The 17182-nt window shown below is 31.1% G+C and overlaps 4 protein-coding genes and 1 non-coding gene across 5 annotated transcripts, besides 7 other annotated features; 3 read left to right on the plus strand and 2 right to left on the minus strand.

Annotated features, from left to right (window-relative positions):
- Positions 1–1861: 1861 nt before the first annotated feature.
- Positions 1862–2425, plus strand: TVAGG3_0304240 (uncharacterized protein; the record flags this gene model as incomplete). The annotated part of the gene is made up of 1 exon (XM_001325576.1): positions 1862–2425. The coding sequence occupies one exon, from the start codon at positions 1862–1864 to the stop codon at positions 2423–2425; it is 564 nt and encodes a 187-aa protein (XP_001325611.1).
- A 166-nt stretch (positions 2426–2591) lies between these two features.
- Positions 2592–2621: a terminal%2Cinverted (terminal inverted repeat of MuDR-3_TvMULE3 transposon ID:TVAGG3_0304250).
- Positions 2592–3649: a mobile genetic element.
- Positions 3620–3649: a terminal%2Cinverted (terminal inverted repeat of MuDR-3_TvMULE3 transposon ID:TVAGG3_0304250).
- A 1226-nt stretch (positions 3650–4875) lies between these two features.
- TVAGG3_0304260 (acetyltransferase (GNAT) family) lies at positions 4876–5718 on the plus strand (the record flags this gene model as incomplete). Its single annotated transcript, XM_001325577.1, has 1 exon — positions 4876–5382. The coding sequence occupies one exon, from the start codon at positions 4876–4878 to the stop codon at positions 5380–5382; it is 507 nt and encodes a 168-aa protein (XP_001325612.1).
- Positions 5719–5876: 158 nt separating this feature from the next.
- Positions 5877–5948, plus strand: TVAGG3_0304270. Its single transcript has one exon. It is a non-coding gene; the product is annotated as a tRNA-Glu (tRNA).
- Positions 5949–6300: 352 nt separating this feature from the next.
- Positions 6301–7812, minus strand: TVAGG3_0304280 (ankyrin repeat and SOCS box-containing protein 4 family; the record flags this gene model as incomplete). Its single annotated transcript, XM_001325578.1, has 1 exon — positions 6301–7812. The coding sequence occupies one exon, from the start codon at positions 7810–7812 to the stop codon at positions 6301–6303; it is 1512 nt and encodes a 503-aa protein (XP_001325613.1).
- A 209-nt stretch (positions 7813–8021) lies between these two features.
- TVAGG3_0304290 (vacuolar proton-transporting V-type ATPase complex assembly) lies at positions 8022–14393 on the minus strand (the record flags this gene model as incomplete). Its single annotated transcript, XM_001325579.1, has 1 exon — positions 9181–14256. The coding sequence occupies one exon, from the start codon at positions 14254–14256 to the stop codon at positions 9181–9183; it is 5076 nt and encodes a 1691-aa protein (XP_001325614.1).
- A 548-nt stretch (positions 14394–14941) lies between these two features.
- Positions 14942–14970: a mobile genetic element.
- Positions 14942–14970: a terminal%2Cinverted (terminal inverted repeat of tvBac_53III transposon ID:TVAGG3_0304300).
- A 159-nt stretch (positions 14971–15129) lies between these two features.
- Positions 15130–15162: a mobile genetic element.
- Positions 15130–15162: a terminal%2Cinverted (terminal inverted repeat of tvBac_53III transposon ID:TVAGG3_0304310).
- Positions 15163–17182: the final 2020 nt, after the last annotated feature.

A 17182-nucleotide genomic window follows, 5' to 3' on the forward strand; every position in this document is an offset into this window, starting at 1 on the left:
ATAAAGACTAAATGACTCAGAAAATAAAGCATTGAGTAAAATGATCGATCTGTACAGGAATTATTTTGAATTTTGTCATTCCAAAATAAAATTCCGAAGAAATCTAACTGGTAAATTAGAAATACATAGTTATCGTTAAAATTCTTGCCAATCATTGTGAACTTAAAAGAATCATAGAGGCCTGGTTTCAAAGGATAAAATAATTTTTTATTATATTCATGCATATCTTCACCAATATTCTGATTTTGTAATACAGTCCATGGGCCAGAATTATAGCTTCCTTCAACTTTAATAAACTTAGGATAATCAAAATTAAAAGCACGTAATGTAGATATTGTATAATTTCTGGCATAAATTCTGTGTCTCCTCAATCTAAAGATATACCAAGGATCAACTTCTGAAGAAGATTCCCAAACTTTTGAAATTGGAATCTTATAAATTGCATGTTTTGGATCGTAGTTATGAAGGTTTCCTACTGTTTCGAAAGAAAATTCATTGTAATAATTCGAAAGATCCTTATTGTACAGATATTGAAAGATACCTTTATCAAAATTAGAAAATTCCAGTTAATAAAATGAATCTGAAAAGTAGGGAAAATATAAGCATCTAGTTGTTGATGAAATGTGTAAGTAAAATTATCATATTTATCAGCTTTTATTTCATTTCCAGTGATGAAAGGATAAAAAATTGAGAAACTGTGGCGCAATAGATGTTATATATATTTAAGTATGTTTACAAATTTCAATGTATAGTATTATTAAGAAAAATATATTAATTTTTATGACAATAATTTGAATCGGAAGAATATATGATATATTGGTATTAACTTCGAAATATGCATAAAATATCATTTGATAAAAATAAAGCTAAAGGATTTAAGCGTTAGTTTTACAGAGAATGATACTTGGGAGAGTAATTTCATGAAAATAAAACCTTTAGAGTAGATAATGTGAGACTTTTCTTTATGAAGAAGCTAATAATTTCAATTAAAATGATAAACTCATATGTCTTATTAGAACGTGAACAAAAGTTTACAGATTTGATTTGGAGTTAAATTGATAAAAAATGATTGGTTTCTAATATCATGTTTAAATCGCATTTATATTTAAAGTATAAAACAGGCCAAACTGTTTTAAAAAATTGATAAACGATCAATGATTATTCATTTCAGTTTTGATTTATAAAATTGAAAAAAACCGCTAATATAAAAACAACAGGATTAATTCTTTGTTATTATGCTAATACTCAGCTAAATATGAATATTGATACTTTGTCGTAAAAATTATTTTAGAAGTTCTCAAAAAGCAGACAGTGTATTGTTTATTAACTTTATAGATTTTGCCTGATTACAGATTCAGAGCATAATTAGTATAATTTAAATTTCATTTTCAAAAAAATAAAATGTATTTATTGTACAGTATAACTAATAATTTATAATAATATCAACAATTGCAAAAATGATGGTGATTCATTCAATTATTTAATGAAACGTGCTTTTATCAAGTTTTTGTAACGGTTGTAATGAATATATCTAACATATTTCATTAAAATAGTTATGCAAAATCTTCTACATTCAATTTTGTCAAAATCACTCTTTCCATTTCTCTATACATAATCTAATTTTGTATTATATATCCATATCCCATAACGATTATCTTCAATTTTGAATTTCTTTGAATTAGCGAAATAATGTCAAGAAAGAGGGTATTTCTTCCTCTCGAATTCCAAACTAATGAGCTTTATTAATAACTGACATTTCACCTTACGAATGATTTTAGCGTTTGAGAGCCTTGGTCTGACTATCCTATTCAAAAATTTTACATGAACTCAAAATTCAATCAAATTTACAATTTTATTTTCGATGTACCACTCATGTACATGCATGTGTGGTAATATTTCATGCCATGGTTGTGTGCTTCGTGGATTAGAGCTCTCTCAGCTTGTTGATGATTCAGAGCCTGTACGTGGTTCTAGGGCATGTAATTTTTTGAAAATCCATGATGCATCTATTAAGATCAAGAATGAACTGAGCATTGAGATCACAAAGCTCAAAAGCGATATCTTGGAATTAAAATGCCGAGATTGCAAAGAATGCATGTCAGTCAAATGCCTTCATAACTCTTTCTATGCTTTCATGAACATCCAAGGATCCAACCATATAAGGAGAACATCCAGTCCAAACAATGGCTCACCAATGTTAGTTATTGAAAAAACAAAGTTCAAAAACTGCTTCTATGTTCCATCCTTTGAGGAGGACAATGTCTACGAGGCAGACGAGAGTGCAGATGAGGTAGAAAATGAACAAGAGATCGACCAATTTGAAGATGGCGACTTTGAATTAATGTTTTCGGCAGAGACAACACCTTTTGTTGGCTCATTCACCGAGAACTTCTTTATCAATGGATCAAATCCATTACTAGTATAGAAGATATAACTTTTAATTTAGTCTAAATTTTTCTTTCCAAATTTATTTACTTTTTCTTATCTTTTACGGCGCTTGAATTTATTTCTTTATCCCTTAAGCTCCACAAGTGCTGAACTGGCAGAATAAAAATAACTGGAAAATATCCGTCCAAATAAATTATCTTATCGGCAAACCCAAATTTTAGCTAAAAGTGACAGGGAAAAAAAACGTTTAGTATTAAAAAAAAAGACCGATGAGAGCTTCGTTCGAAATATAGAGGGAACTGCGAATGCGCAACCATTCTCAGGGAATATTGGATGCTATTCCCGTTCCCTCTGTATGGAAAATTGAGGTTTTCAAAGGGAGTTAAAATAATATCAAATTTATACTAATTTACTTCAAAATACAAAAGTATTTGACAGCTAAAATTAGTTACTTTAGCAAGCCTATCAATACCCTTTTACGATTATTGCTACTTTTTCGAAATAAAAGTAAAAACAAATTTATACTAATTTACTTCAAAATACAAAAGTATTTGACAGCTAAAATTAGTTACTTTAGCAAGCCTATCAATACCCTTTTACGATTATTGCTACTTTTTCGAAATAAAATAAATTTATTATCAAAAACCTTTTTTTTTCTTAGTAAAAATAAAAATGTTATTTTATATCAAGTTTTTATTCATAAATTTTTATAATGTTGTATAAATTTCATTAAAATTTACGTACATATTAAGGTACTTATCTTCTACATATATAATCTTCATTAGATATATACATGATAAATAAAATTCATAAAACATTAAAAATCAAAAGATTAGATGAACCTTGGCAATTAAACTTTATTAAATAATAGTTGTTTATAAATTATATTATATTATTATTTAATATTATTTTGATAATGAAGATTTTATTTTGCAATAATATAAACGAAATTTTTTACCTTATGAACTTTTGATGGAAATATGCAAATTTAAAATAATAAAGAAAGCCGCGAGCGAAGCGATCGGCTTAGTTCGAAGATTTTGATTCAAATCTTTGCTGATCTGTAATTCGCGGAAGCCGCGAGCGAATCGAGCGGCTTAGGTCTAAGATTTTGATTCAAATCTTTGCTTATATTCCTTAAATTCTTTATGAAACTCGCAACAGTTCCATAAAAAATTTTAAATTCTAAACTGTCGAAATTACCGATCGGTAATCACACCCTTCACGGGTGTGTCACTTTTAGCTAAAATTACCCCTACTCAAAATATAAAATTGATTAATTTGGCTATCAGATAATTGAAAAATTTATAGTAAAATATATAGATAAATATCTAATTATAATGAATATATGCTTGCATACTAAATAATGTCTTACAATTTGATCGCAAATTTTATAATTCATATTATATCTGCATAATTTTATCAAATATAACGTTTTTTCATATTGTGGACTAAAATTCCAGGTGTAAACTTATATACCATTAAAACGATTTAATGTCAATTTTATTATCACCTTTGCATTACATCAGTCACTGAAGTATTCTTAAATGTCATGTTGGCTACTTTTTACGTATTCTTTTCAGAAATATAATAAAAAGCCAAATTTAAATTTATTGAAACTCAATTCTCCAGAACCAAAACTCATCCATTAAACATCTCTTATTCTAAGCATCAGCTGATTAATAAATGATTTTCTAAATGGTTGATAATGCTGCAATATGAAGAGCCGTTTTTCCATATTTATCTTTTTCATCGATATTTATACCATGTGAAATAGGAAGTTCGACTGTTTCTTTATGATTATGATATGCTGCAACATGAAGAGCAATTTCTCCATTTTTATCTTTTTCATTGATGTTTGCACCAAATGAAAGGAGGTTTTCATAGAGAGATGCATTTCATTAAATTTGGCAATTTCCATCAATAGAATGGATCTTTCTAAGTCATTAGACATAATAGCTCTATAAATCGTATTCTCTGGTTCATTCTGAACCAATTTTTTCGAAATCATCTAAAATGTCTTCTTTGATTCAATCAATTCTGTTTTGAGCAATTTGTAAAATGAGTTTAATTATTCTTCTTTTTCAGTTTTTAGTTGATACACCGCAATGTGTGAATCGATGTAGTCGCTATAGATACTTCGCAATTTGCTCAATATTTTTGTTGAAAAATATGTAAATTATTCAAAATTGAATATTTACATTGTTTGTATCATAAAATTCAATTAATTAATTAAATTAACTTTTTTCTCCAAAATTCTTAGGTTAGAATCCACCAAACCATGTACATAGCCTATTATATGTATCTGAAATATTCCCAAAGAATTTTGGTCTTTCAAAAGGTTGTGGATGAAGATCCGAAATACATTTCTTATTCTCCAATAATTCAGAATAAAGTTTGCCTATCGTTAGAAATTTGTTTAATAGATTGACCCGAAATACACTCTTTACTAAACTTTTTCAGTATTGTTTATCTTTTTATTCATTTATGGAGTTGCGTCTGGCCAACGAATCTGATAAAGATAAAATATGGGAGATTCTTCAGCAAGCAATTGCTCAGCGCAAGGCTGATGGAAGTAAACAATGGCAAGATGGTTATCCCAATCTTGAAACTGTGGTCAATGATATTAATAATAAATATGGATATGTTTTGACCGAAAATGGTATCGTTATTGCGTATGCAGCTGCCATATTTGGTATTGAACCCGCATACAATGATCTGAAAGGAAAATGGTTAACTAATGGCGAATATCTGGTGATCCATCGTGTTGCAACACACAACAATGTGAAGGGACGCGGTTTAGGTACAAAGATATTTGAGATGTTTGAAGATATTGTAATTTCAAAAAAGATTTATAGTATCAAAGTTGATACAAACTTTGACAATAAGATAATGCTCCATATCTTGGACAAACTAAAATATGTCTATTGTGGAGAAGTTATATTTGATAGGGCTCCAAAAATGGCATTTGAAAAAGTTTTGCATCCTAAATAAACAGTTTAAAACCAATTATTTCTTGATTTCAATAAAATTAGATCATAATTCTTAAAGCTTATGTTTGGAGAAATATCATTGAAGAATCAAAATCCGCAAGTCTGTAATGTGGAAGTACTATCTAAGCACATAATGAGATACATGAAAGTATAACAAAATGCATTGTATGTTTGTAATAGAATTAAAGAAATGAATGTTAAATGTCAATTTGATTTCCAAATTAGCAATTTAGGAACGCAAAGGCACAAAAGATAAAGTTCTCTTGTGAGTTCTAGGTATGAATTAATTGGTTGAGGATAAAAGAATGGAAAAAAAATTGTTAAAAATTGAATTTGGGAAACTTGGTTAATACTGATTGATAATCCAAAATGTTTGGATGTTGACTTCCTTATATATACAGTCTTTAGAATGAAAATATAATACAGGTGAAATCATTAGGCGATAAAAGTTATAATTTTTCATCAAATAATATATTAAAAGATGAATAATGTGAATCCGATATCGTTCAGCGGTTAGGATATGTGGTTTTCATCCACAGGATCGGGGTTCGACTCCCCGTATCGGAATAATTTTTTTTGATCAACAATGAAGAAATAAATCATAGATTATATTAGTTTTCATATGGATCATACAAGCTTATTATAGCCGGTAGTTACTGATTTATAAATAGAATAGATCATATTTATTGGATTTGATTAATGAATTTAATGTTTATTCGCAATTCTTTGTTTTAAGATAAGTAAATCTCATATTTTTGTAGATTTGTCTGATATGATATTATGATTCAGCATAATACACCTCATATTATGCGCCTTACGATGAAATCTACATCACAATCAAGGGTGTGTCAAAAACAAGAATGTGTATTAATAGTAAATTTACAATAGTTATAGAAGAAACAACTATTATTTTACTTTATTACTTTGCACCATTCGATTTAAGGAAAGTCACTAAAAAATTAAAGCCACAGTTTTTCGCAATAATAAGTGCAGTTAGTCCTGCTGCACTTTTAGCATTGATATTTATTCCATGCGAAACTAAAACTTCAATTGTTTCTTGACTCATATAATATACAGCATGATGAAGCACAGTCCATCCATTTATATCCTTCAAATTAATATCCGCTCTATGTGAAATAAGGATTTCTGCTGTTTCTTTGCTGTTATTTTCTGCAGTATAATGTAGAGGTGTCCTACCTAACTCATTTTTTGCATTAATTTCAGCACCATGAATAATAAGAAGCACAGTCATCTCCTTACAATTATTTCTTGCTGCAAGATGAAGAGCTGTCCTTTGATAATTATCTTTCATATTCACATCTGCATCACATGAAATGAGGAATTCTGCTGTTTCTTTACTATTGTTTTCTGCCGCCCAATGCAGTGGTGTCTCTCCATCTTTATCTCTCTCATTAACTTTAGTGCCATTTAATATAAGAATTTCTGCAAGTTCCTTATTATTATTCTTTGCTGCATAATGAAGTGCAGTTCTATTATCAATATTTTTTGCATTGACATAAGCACCATGAGCAACAAGTAATTCTGCGAATTCTTTATAATTTTTCATCACTGTATAAATAATAAGAGGATTATCTAAATATGTAACATTAACATTTGCTCCGTGTGATAGAAAATATCTAAAAAGAATTGGAATATTATATACTATCGAATAAATAAAACAAGAGTTAATATCATTTGTTTGATCCAAATAAACAAAGAATGCTTCATAATTATTATATTTACAACATTGATTTAAATCAATTTTCAAGTTGTAACCATTCATTAAATACGTAATAAAATCAATATTATGAGACATAATGGCATATTCCATGCATGTTTCATCTGGTTTTTGATATTTCAAACATTCATTCATGATATCTGGATTCCCACTCAAAAATGAAAAATGAAGACAAGTCTCTGTGATTTCTGAGTTAAATTTAGATCTTAACAGCTTAAAACAATCAACGGCCCCATAATAACAGCATATATCAAGTAATGTATATTGGAAATATATCCATGGTTCAAAGAAGTCATCAATTATATTGGATTTGTCATTTATATATTTTTCTAATGTATCAGGAAAATAATCGCTTTCCAGCACTTGGTCTTTATCAAAGTTTTCATCTTCTGTGAATAGTATTAATGATTTTATGTCATTATTCATAATTGCATTATAAATAGTGTTTTCTTGATAAACTTCTAAAGAAAGATTTTTTAATTCAAAATCATTGATTGATTTTTTATGATTTTCAATTAAAATAATCCCATATTCTTTGTAAATAAAGTAATCAAAAAGAGGATTTATATTTTCTACTTGATTTGGACGATATTCTTCAAAAATCTTTTTGAAAAGAGACCAATATGACCTTAAATAGCGATTGTTCAAAAATGATGCTGTTTGAATTACAGATAAAAGCTGAATTGGAGACATGATAAAGGTTTTAAAAATTTTATCTCGAATCTTTTCGTAAAATAAGTTGATTTCGCTTTCATCGAACGTTTTTAGTTTGTATAGTGTAGACATAATATCATTACAATCTGCATATAAAGTCATAAGCTCATTAAATAGACGCTGGCTCATTAAATAACTATTTCTATAGTTGTAAAATTTCTGTCCCGAAAAAAAAAATCTAGAGAGAATTATGAAATTTGGGTTACTGAATATTTATATGAATATGGATTAAATTTATATGAATGTCCATAATAAAACACTGATAATATCTTTGTGTATCTCTTTTCATGTTTTATCACTTTTTTCTTTTTGAATCTTAGAAAAAAATACAATATATGGTTGAAGATTTAAAAACATTTTTCCATTCGTCCATGCTTTTTACACTGTTTTGTGAGATCCAAACTCTAGCAATGTAAAACAAAAGATGACACCCTTGGAGTTATATTTAACTTTAACAAGCAAATAAGTAAACATTAAAAAGAAAGGCTACAAAATACATATAAAAAGGAGAAACTTGATAAAAAGAAGCCAGAAAAGAAAGAGAAAAAGAAAGTCCACCGTAAATTCTCATTTGCATCAAAATCATCTTCTTCATCGAGTTCTTCAATCTCCTCCAGTTCATCTAGCTCATCTTCCTTATCAAGCTCTTCATCATCTTCTTCCAGTTCATCTTCATTGTCGTCTTCATATTCCGATGAAGAAGTCTTTGCTATTAATGCATTAACTCCTAGTTATAACTATATTCCATATTACTACCCGCCAATGTATCAATTTGCTATGAAAAATGCTCGAATGACTACCAAAACTTAGATTATCATTAAAGTCCCTGTTTTGAAGGATTCTTCTTCATCATCATCTTCATCCGACTAAGCTTCAATATTGTAAATTTTTAAGTAATAATCCAATATATTCAGTAAGCGATCATTTTGAAGATAAACTACGACATATTCAAGTAATATGTAGAAAATAGCATTATAAAACTCATACCTATTTTCGTTCCTATTATGTCATACACAGATATTGTTGCCACACAAAAAAAAATCACGATTAGCCTTGAAATGTATATTAATTTTACTAAATATAAGCATTATATTATATGCTAATGGACTTTTTGCAAAGTTAACAGTTAAAACATGTATATGTAAACTTGAAATCATATCCTTCGCGTACGATACAGAATAATTGAGACAATTGATGGGAACCAAGGCAAAGGATATGAAAACTAGTTTATATCCATCCATAGTTCTTTCAATTACATTGAAAGGGAGAAAAAATCTATTGATTTTATACATAAACAAAAATCGTTTTAATTATAATAACATATAGAAAAAAAAATACATAATATTATTATTGAACCTTCCAAACAAGAAGGAATTTAGATCCTGTTGCTATTACAGAGTCATCCAAAGCAGTGAAACAAGTAATTGGAACAGGAGAGTTAAAACTTGCGTGAAGAGCTGTTTTTCCAATTGGAAATGCAGTAATCAATCCATCACTGCTTGCTATTACACACAAATCCAAAAGAATAACAATAGAAACAATAGAAGTAGTCATTGAATAAACGCAGACAACTTCAAATCCTTTGTTCATATCAACAATAACTGTTTTTCCACTCATTGTTCCGAAAACCAAAAACTTGCATGATTCATCAAGTTTTACACATGTTACTGGTCCCCAAGAAGGATTTTCTGATAGTCTGAACAGTTCGCATGTCAATGTATCAGCTAGCATCAAACAAGAATCACTTCCTATTATAAGTTGTGTATCAGAATTCAACCAACACAAACTTGTAATTGATTTTGAACATGGCATTCTAAAAACAGGGTAAATGTTTTCTCTTCCGATCTCGAGCTGTATGATGATTAACTCGTTTGCGGTGCCAAAAGCAACTTTTGTACCATTCGGAGAGAAAGCGGCGCATGTTATTGAATTTGTATCTAAATGGAAAACAACTTCATCCTTCTGGCTGCCGTCCATGAGGTAGGCGTTCGATTTGGTGACTAATATGAACAGATCGAAGTGAGGATGGCTCAGTAATGTCACGACATCTGATAACATATTCTGAGTGAAGCCAAACAAAGGGTGCGAATGCTTTCTATCGAGTTGTGTCATGTAGACCTGGTCTGATACAACTACAAACTTCTGTTTGGACAAGGGAGTGACAGCAAATGAAAGACAATTTCCGTTAAAAGTGATAATGGAAACATCTTCCTTTGAAAAAGCAAATTGATTACCTCTGAAAATTGCAGGCATCGCAACTTTTTCTAAGGACTTCTTCTGAATTATGGCGAGATACAACTGTTCCGCTTTATGAGTGTCTACAATGATCTCTGTCAGTGGGTGGAGTGTTCCTATTGTGTTCGGCAACGCAAATGGAGGAGATTGGAACGCGACTTGGAAGAAGTGAAGTGTTTTCATGAGCGACCACAATCTCGCTAGAATGTGTTCCTGCCATTCCTTGTCTTTTTCGTGTGTGAAATGGGCTGTTTCGTTGTAGAACCGCTTAAGAAGAAGGATCATGGCAAGAGTTCGGTCTCTATCTAAGGAAGTTCCGGTTGCATATCTGGATAATAAGTCGGGAACGGAATCTGGATAGCGGGGAGCGAAGATATCGGCGTTGAAAAGAGCTTGTGCGGGTGGAAGATCGCTGGGAACGAAAAGAATGGTGTTAACGCGTGGACTTCCTAAAATTTGGCAAATTAAATGATGTAAGAATGTCCACAAGCCAACTGTGAAGGCTCCAAAGAACACAGAGTGCATGAAGCCGTTCGATGGCATTTCTTTGATGGATTTGAGAGTTAATGCTTCATTTGGATCGCAATAAAAGCTGTGTAGATAAAGTAAGAGGCCGAAAAGATTCGCTGGCTTGGATGGAATTTTTGCTGAGTTCAAGAAGAGCATACAACAAAAGTCAATATAAGTTGATAATTTTTCTGCCAAAATTTCTTTCTCTTTGTCATCTAAAAATGTCCGACCAAGGTCAATGGCTGCGAAATGGATACAGAAAGAGGCGGCATCGTTGTCAATTATACTTTTATCTGCGAAAAGGTTGCAAAGACTCTTAACTCTTCGAGATATGTATTCTTTGACTAATACTGATAATTTATCTTCCTCTTTTTGTTCGATTTTTTCGGTTTCTTTTTCGGAATATTCTTCATCTTCGGATTTTTCTTTGTTTTTCTTTTCTTCGTCTTCATCATCTGATTCCGATGACTTCCAATCATCGCTGTCTTCTGTTCTGTCGTCCCAATCGTCCATTCCGCCGCCTCCAAAATCGAAATTTGTATCATCCTCTTCAGAATTGGTCGAAGACGCGAACATATTTTTCTTTGGTTGTTCTTCTTCATCTTCTTCCTCTTTATTTTGCTTTTGGTCCTGTTCGATAATATCAATAACGTTTGCACCGGTCAAACGCGGTTTATCGTACGGACATTCGCTGTATTTCAATACATACGAAGCCAGTGGAGCCAAACCAGAGCAAAGAAGTGAATGGGCGACGGCGGTTGCGTCATTTTTGTTTCTACTCAAATGGTAAAGGATTTGGAACAAAGCAGGGCGTTGGTCTCCGAACATTGTTGGCTTAAGAGGCGATGCCAATGCTTTCCTGAGCTTCTCTTGTGTTTCAAACGGTGAAATTAAATTTGATATTATACATGGAACAACTTCATCATCCCATTCGACCGTTTGAAGGAATTTCTTCATGTATGGGCCATTTACTGTTTTTTCGATCAGTCGGAGAATGTGAAATGCCAATATTGGATCCTTCATCTGATTCACAATGACTCCGACGGCTGATTCGACATCTCCTGCGACCAGGAATAACGCTGCGGCCATGTCGAAGCCGTGGTGTGACAATGATGAGTAAGCGTTCTTCAGAGCGGACTTTCTCCACCTTTCTTGAGTGAAATCTTTCTTAAAGAACTCAGCACGAGGGTTATCTTCAGCGATATTGTAGAGTTTAGGAAGTTTATGGACACTTCCCATCGCAATATGGAATAAAGCGACTAATTCTGGTTTTTTGAATAAAATCCACGTATTTGATAGAGCTTTCGACGTGAAATCTTCAAGAAGTCGCTGGTTTTTGATACATATTCCAATAAAGAAGGGAGAAATGTTGGCCGTCGTGATTTTGTCGGAGATATATTGAAGAGCTTGAGCTTGAGTGGCCGAAAACGAAAGCCAAAGGGCTAAAAATGTTGGTGGCTTGTTGCTTTCGAGGATTCCGAGGATATATCTTAAGGAAAACATATCCAAATCTCCGGTAATTGATTTAATTGTTTCTAAACTCTTTAAATAGGAAGGATCTGCTGTTTCTGGTAAAAAGAAAGAATCAGGGAACGCGATCTGGTTCGGAAATGCTGGCATTTGAATGGGATTAACATCATCCAAAGAATATGCCGAAGAAAACTCAAGTAAATGGACAAGAGTATTACGACAGATATTAGCTGCATCTGAACGTCTCTCTAGATAAATATCAGGAGAAACCATGACGTCGCAATCTCTATCTAACTGTTTAATAATCTTGTGCTCTTCAATAGTAACTGTCTGCTCCTTGGTTTGTTGTTGGTGGCGCCTAAACGGTATTCTTTCGTCCCAATAAAGCTGGCTGAAGCCGGAATGAAAATAAAAATTCTTATCGCAAACAACGCAGAGATCACCAATAGGCGAAACAACAATAAAATCAATTGGACTTTGCAATTCACGTAACGTAAGGAGCTTTGTCGGGTTGTTTTGTAAAGATATAATTGAAGACCCGTCATGAGCAATGATTCTTGAAGCCATGATATGGCTCTCGACACAGAAACCTTTAAGAGGTGGAGTTACCATCTCTCCATTCTCGATAAACTTTGTTCCTTCAGGATTTGAAAAGAAAATTGCTTCATTTTTGCTCATAACTGAGAATTCGTAGATGGAAACAGCACAAACATCAAAGATCTCTTTGTTTAATGATGGTATTTCAAGTTCTTTCATGTCAGATAAGTATATTGTCCAAATTTCTCCATTTTTCTTTCCGAAAACCAGCAAACAATTGTTCTCGTACTCTTTGGAGATCGAAAAGAAGTCGTATGGCTGAATATCTTTTTTGGTATTTTGAGATATTATCTGATTTTGTGTCAAAACATATGGTTGGCCATTAAATATGAATAAGCTCTTGATATCCGAATATTCTGGGAACTCTATTGGCTTGATTTCCCTTGTATTTATGTTAATTTTGTATAATTTATTTAATTTCGAGAATAAAACTTCATTTTGAGTCAAATATTTCATTGCTTGGACATCAGTGGACGCGATGAAAGGGTTCTTGAAGATATTGTACAAAAACCAAATTATCATAATTCCAGATTTATCCAAAGTAGCAAGAGATTGAGAATCTGTAGAGAACGCAGCTGAAATAACCTTCTCCGTATGAAAAAGAAATGTTGTTTTTGAAAATAATGTATTTTTCGTTGATTTCATGACTAAAGAGATGTTGTTGTCGTTGATAGTAAGTGCAAGAGTACATGTATTTGTATGATAAGCTTGAATTGGAATGTTGTGCTTTTTCTTTGTAAAATTGCAACCTTCGAACGCTGCTGCTGGTTTTCCGCTGATGAAACGACCATTTTCGCTGAGATTTAATGTAATTATTTTCTCGTTATCGTCAATAAACGCGATTTTTCCCATATGATTCTTTCGAAAAGTGTATTTCTCCGGGAAAAATATCGGCATGTGTATAAAGCATCCAGGAGCAGGAGCGTTGATTGCAGCTGAGCATGCAAATGTAGAGTATTTCGATTGTTTCCAAATTCTGAGGATTCCATCTTGTGAATAAGTCAAAAGAATCGGTAGACGTGGATGAAAATCGAATTTTATGATGTTTGATGATAATTTGAGAACTTCACAATAATTTTCAAGCGTCAAATTAAAAATTGTCAAATATTTTCCAAAAGTATGAGAAGCGATAAGAGAAGCATCGAAATTAAAAGCGCAGATTTCTGATTTAGGCGCTAATTTCTTCTTATCAGTGCCAAATGTAGATACAGGACTTGAAAATAATCCATCTTTAGAAGAATAGCAAATGATACGTCTAAATCCGCACCATACAATTGATGTAACTGGTGAAGAAATTTGTACTGTACGAGTGTTTTCCCATGAATTTTCGTGATAGTGCCAAAAATAACAATTTGCTTCGACATCACATGAAATAATGTGTGGTTCTCTTTGTTCAAATGCAAGTGTGCATACCCTGGCTGTATGGTCTTTTAGGATTGCTGCAATATACTTGCCGCTCATTAAAACAATAATTAATCTGTCAGAAGCATATGCAACAACAATTCCAGCCTGAATTCCAGCGACAGCAATGCTGTTCCTAAACTCTTTGTTTATAGGAAAGCTGAAGTCTTGGAAGTCAGACTGGGAATATTTTACAAAGCTTCTTTTCATTTTTTTTTAATTTTTATATTTTTCTCGAGGGATCGCACCAAAAAAATTTTTTAGGATCTGAACTTTTATTTATTAGATCACAAAAATGATTTATAATAAATATTCTTATTATAAAATTGTGAACTCTCAATATTTTAACCCTCATTGATTTGAACATGACCTTGAAATAGGTTTGACTAAGAGAGAAAAAATAAGAGTGTATTAGATAGTGCTTATATGAACTCTTATTTCATTTACTTGGAAAGATGCAAGATCATCTTGCACTTACTCTTCGATTTATTCCATGTAACTTCGCAGGTAATAATGGCGCACTTACCTCTATTTTGGATTTTTATAGTTTCCCTCAAAACACATTCTATGGACTTACGCTCGTATCGCGTTAAAAAATGTCGTTAAAATTGCCCACACGCCTTCCAAAATAAAATCATAAGTAACTAAAGGCAATATATAAATATATATGAAACGGTAAAGCTATCCAACTTTGTATGGAAGCAAAACAGTTTATTAAACAAAAATAAATATATAAATATTTTGATTATTTCAGAAAGAATGTAAAAACTTAGACTAGAATAATATAAAGTATATATATAGTTAGATTTGGTTTTCTCAGAGTTGCGGTAGCTAGTTGTCAGAGAGAATATGAAAGAACATCACATCAGAAAATTGGCAAATCTGAGGGGAAAAATTAAGGGTGCACTTACCACTTTTTGACATGCAATGAAAAAATCAATATATCTTTATTTTATTAGCAGAAAAGTATAATAGTCATATTAGGTTCTCTATAGTGATTCATATTTACTTTCTCCTGACCAAAAATATTAACTTTTGACCTTATAATATTGGGTTAGAAAGCTTGTGTGTCAAAAAAATTGAGAGAATGTCAGAAAGTGGTAAGTGCACCCTTAAGTTTTTTTTGTTTTTGTTTTTGTTTTTGTTTTGTTTTGTTTTTGTTTTTGTTTTTTTGTTTTGTTTTTCTCACCTTTCTGACACAAGAAAAGGGTAAATTTTTAGCAAAAAACGATCTAATTTACAGATAATGATAAGCTTTGTTTCCATGAATACTATACCTTTTATTATCCCTTTGATATTCAACAGAAAAGTGGCGTCTTGGCCGTCTGTTATCATCGCAGCGATCCAAATGATTTTAACAGCGCTGGGCATTATGTGTTATTTAGAGCCCACTGAAAATACATCAGCGGGAATTTTTATATTAATTATTGTGAAGTCATTATTCCTATTTTTATCATACGCAGTATCGATTAAATCCGAAGATTCTGTAATTCATAGTATTCGTTTTAATAAACTCAATAAACTTCAATTCTTAGATACACTTATGAAAGCACGCTACAGCCCACCGGTACTTAAGATACGTGTAGATTCTTATCAAAAATCGAATATCATAATGTTGAATATGGATCCTGGGAAGATAACTCAGATTTACCCAATATTCCATCCAAAGGTTATTACTTGATAAATTTAAATTTAAATTACCAATATGATAGAGCTGCTACTCTCATGATTGATGATTGCAAATTAAGAGCAGTTGCTTTTGGTTTGACACTTGATAGATACGCAGAATCAACACTTATTGAAAAATGTAATGATTATAAGCAGTATGTTTGTGTCAATTTCTCAGGAAGAGAAAACATTATTGATGCCTTTTTCCGAAGCCGAATAGGAATTATATTGTGGTACATTTTTGCTTTTATTGGATTTGAATGTTTCTTTAATACAATTCGGATCCTAACTATGAAACCGTTATGCATAAATGTTACTAAAAGGAAATCTGGTGAAGATAGAGTCTTCAGATGCAATTATAATTGCATTGATACATATGTTGGTATTCCAAACCAAGCAATCGTGCAAAGTTAGATTCATTGATACAAATATTCCATCTACAAGATTATTTAATGATAAAAAAAACAAAATTATCTTGGATAATTTTGCTCAAGTCCGAATAAAATGCTGATATACCATGTATACTATATAAACCATGTAAGTTACAAAATGTTATTTGTATGTGCTATAACAGAACCGATATTTCAATTCGATACAGGAATTACCATTGATGTGAAATTTGAATTGAAGCTAGGTTACATTAGAGTGAAAATTGTTTCAAAGTTTCTATATTAAATGATAAATAGAATTATCACAAACCTATTTCAAACATTTTGAATAAAATTTTTATCATATAGATCCAGATTTTGTATTGCTTATAACGTTTTCTGCATTAAACTTATTATCCTATATTATTGTCCCTCTTACTGTCTTAATTTAATCAAAAATCTTCATAAATTTAAAGATGGAAAGATATATGCATTGATTTTATATTTTCTATTGTTAGGATATGTCACAACCATTTGATTATAACCAAAACGCCTGTTTTGAAGTGATGTTGAAATAAATCATCAAAGAATTAACAAATAAGCATGATAGGTTTTACGGAAACATTAGTGATGCCTCAAGTTGGAAATTAGATATGACTACATTGATTTTATAAGTTTATCAGAATTAAATTAAGATCACATAATTAGGAAATGGCATTTTTACACCATAAATATATTGGTATTACCTTTTTATTTTTCAGATGACTTACAATTTCAATCAAACCATTAATCGAAATTCAACTCTTGAAATTAACCATCCAACTTTGCGAACATAAAGAATATAATGGATAACTAGTTTTATATGTCATCAATAAGCAATATTCCAAATGAAATGCAGAATATATACAATAAGATTAAATTATTTCCAAAAAATTAATTAAATGGGCAAATTGTTGATACTGTTCGACATTATTCTTCTTTTAATATGTATTCATTGATAGATAGATTAAGTTACTAGATTTTAAAAAAAAATAATCATGCTTATCGTGCCCGATAAGATTGCTTGAATCAAATATGTATCCAAAATAAATGTTATTGAT

This window comes from Trichomonas vaginalis, chromosome V (genome assembly GCF_026262505.1).
Source record: "Trichomonas vaginalis G3 chromosome V, whole genome shotgun sequence".
Lineage (NCBI taxonomy): Eukaryota > Parabasalia > Trichomonadida > Trichomonadidae > Trichomonas > Trichomonas vaginalis.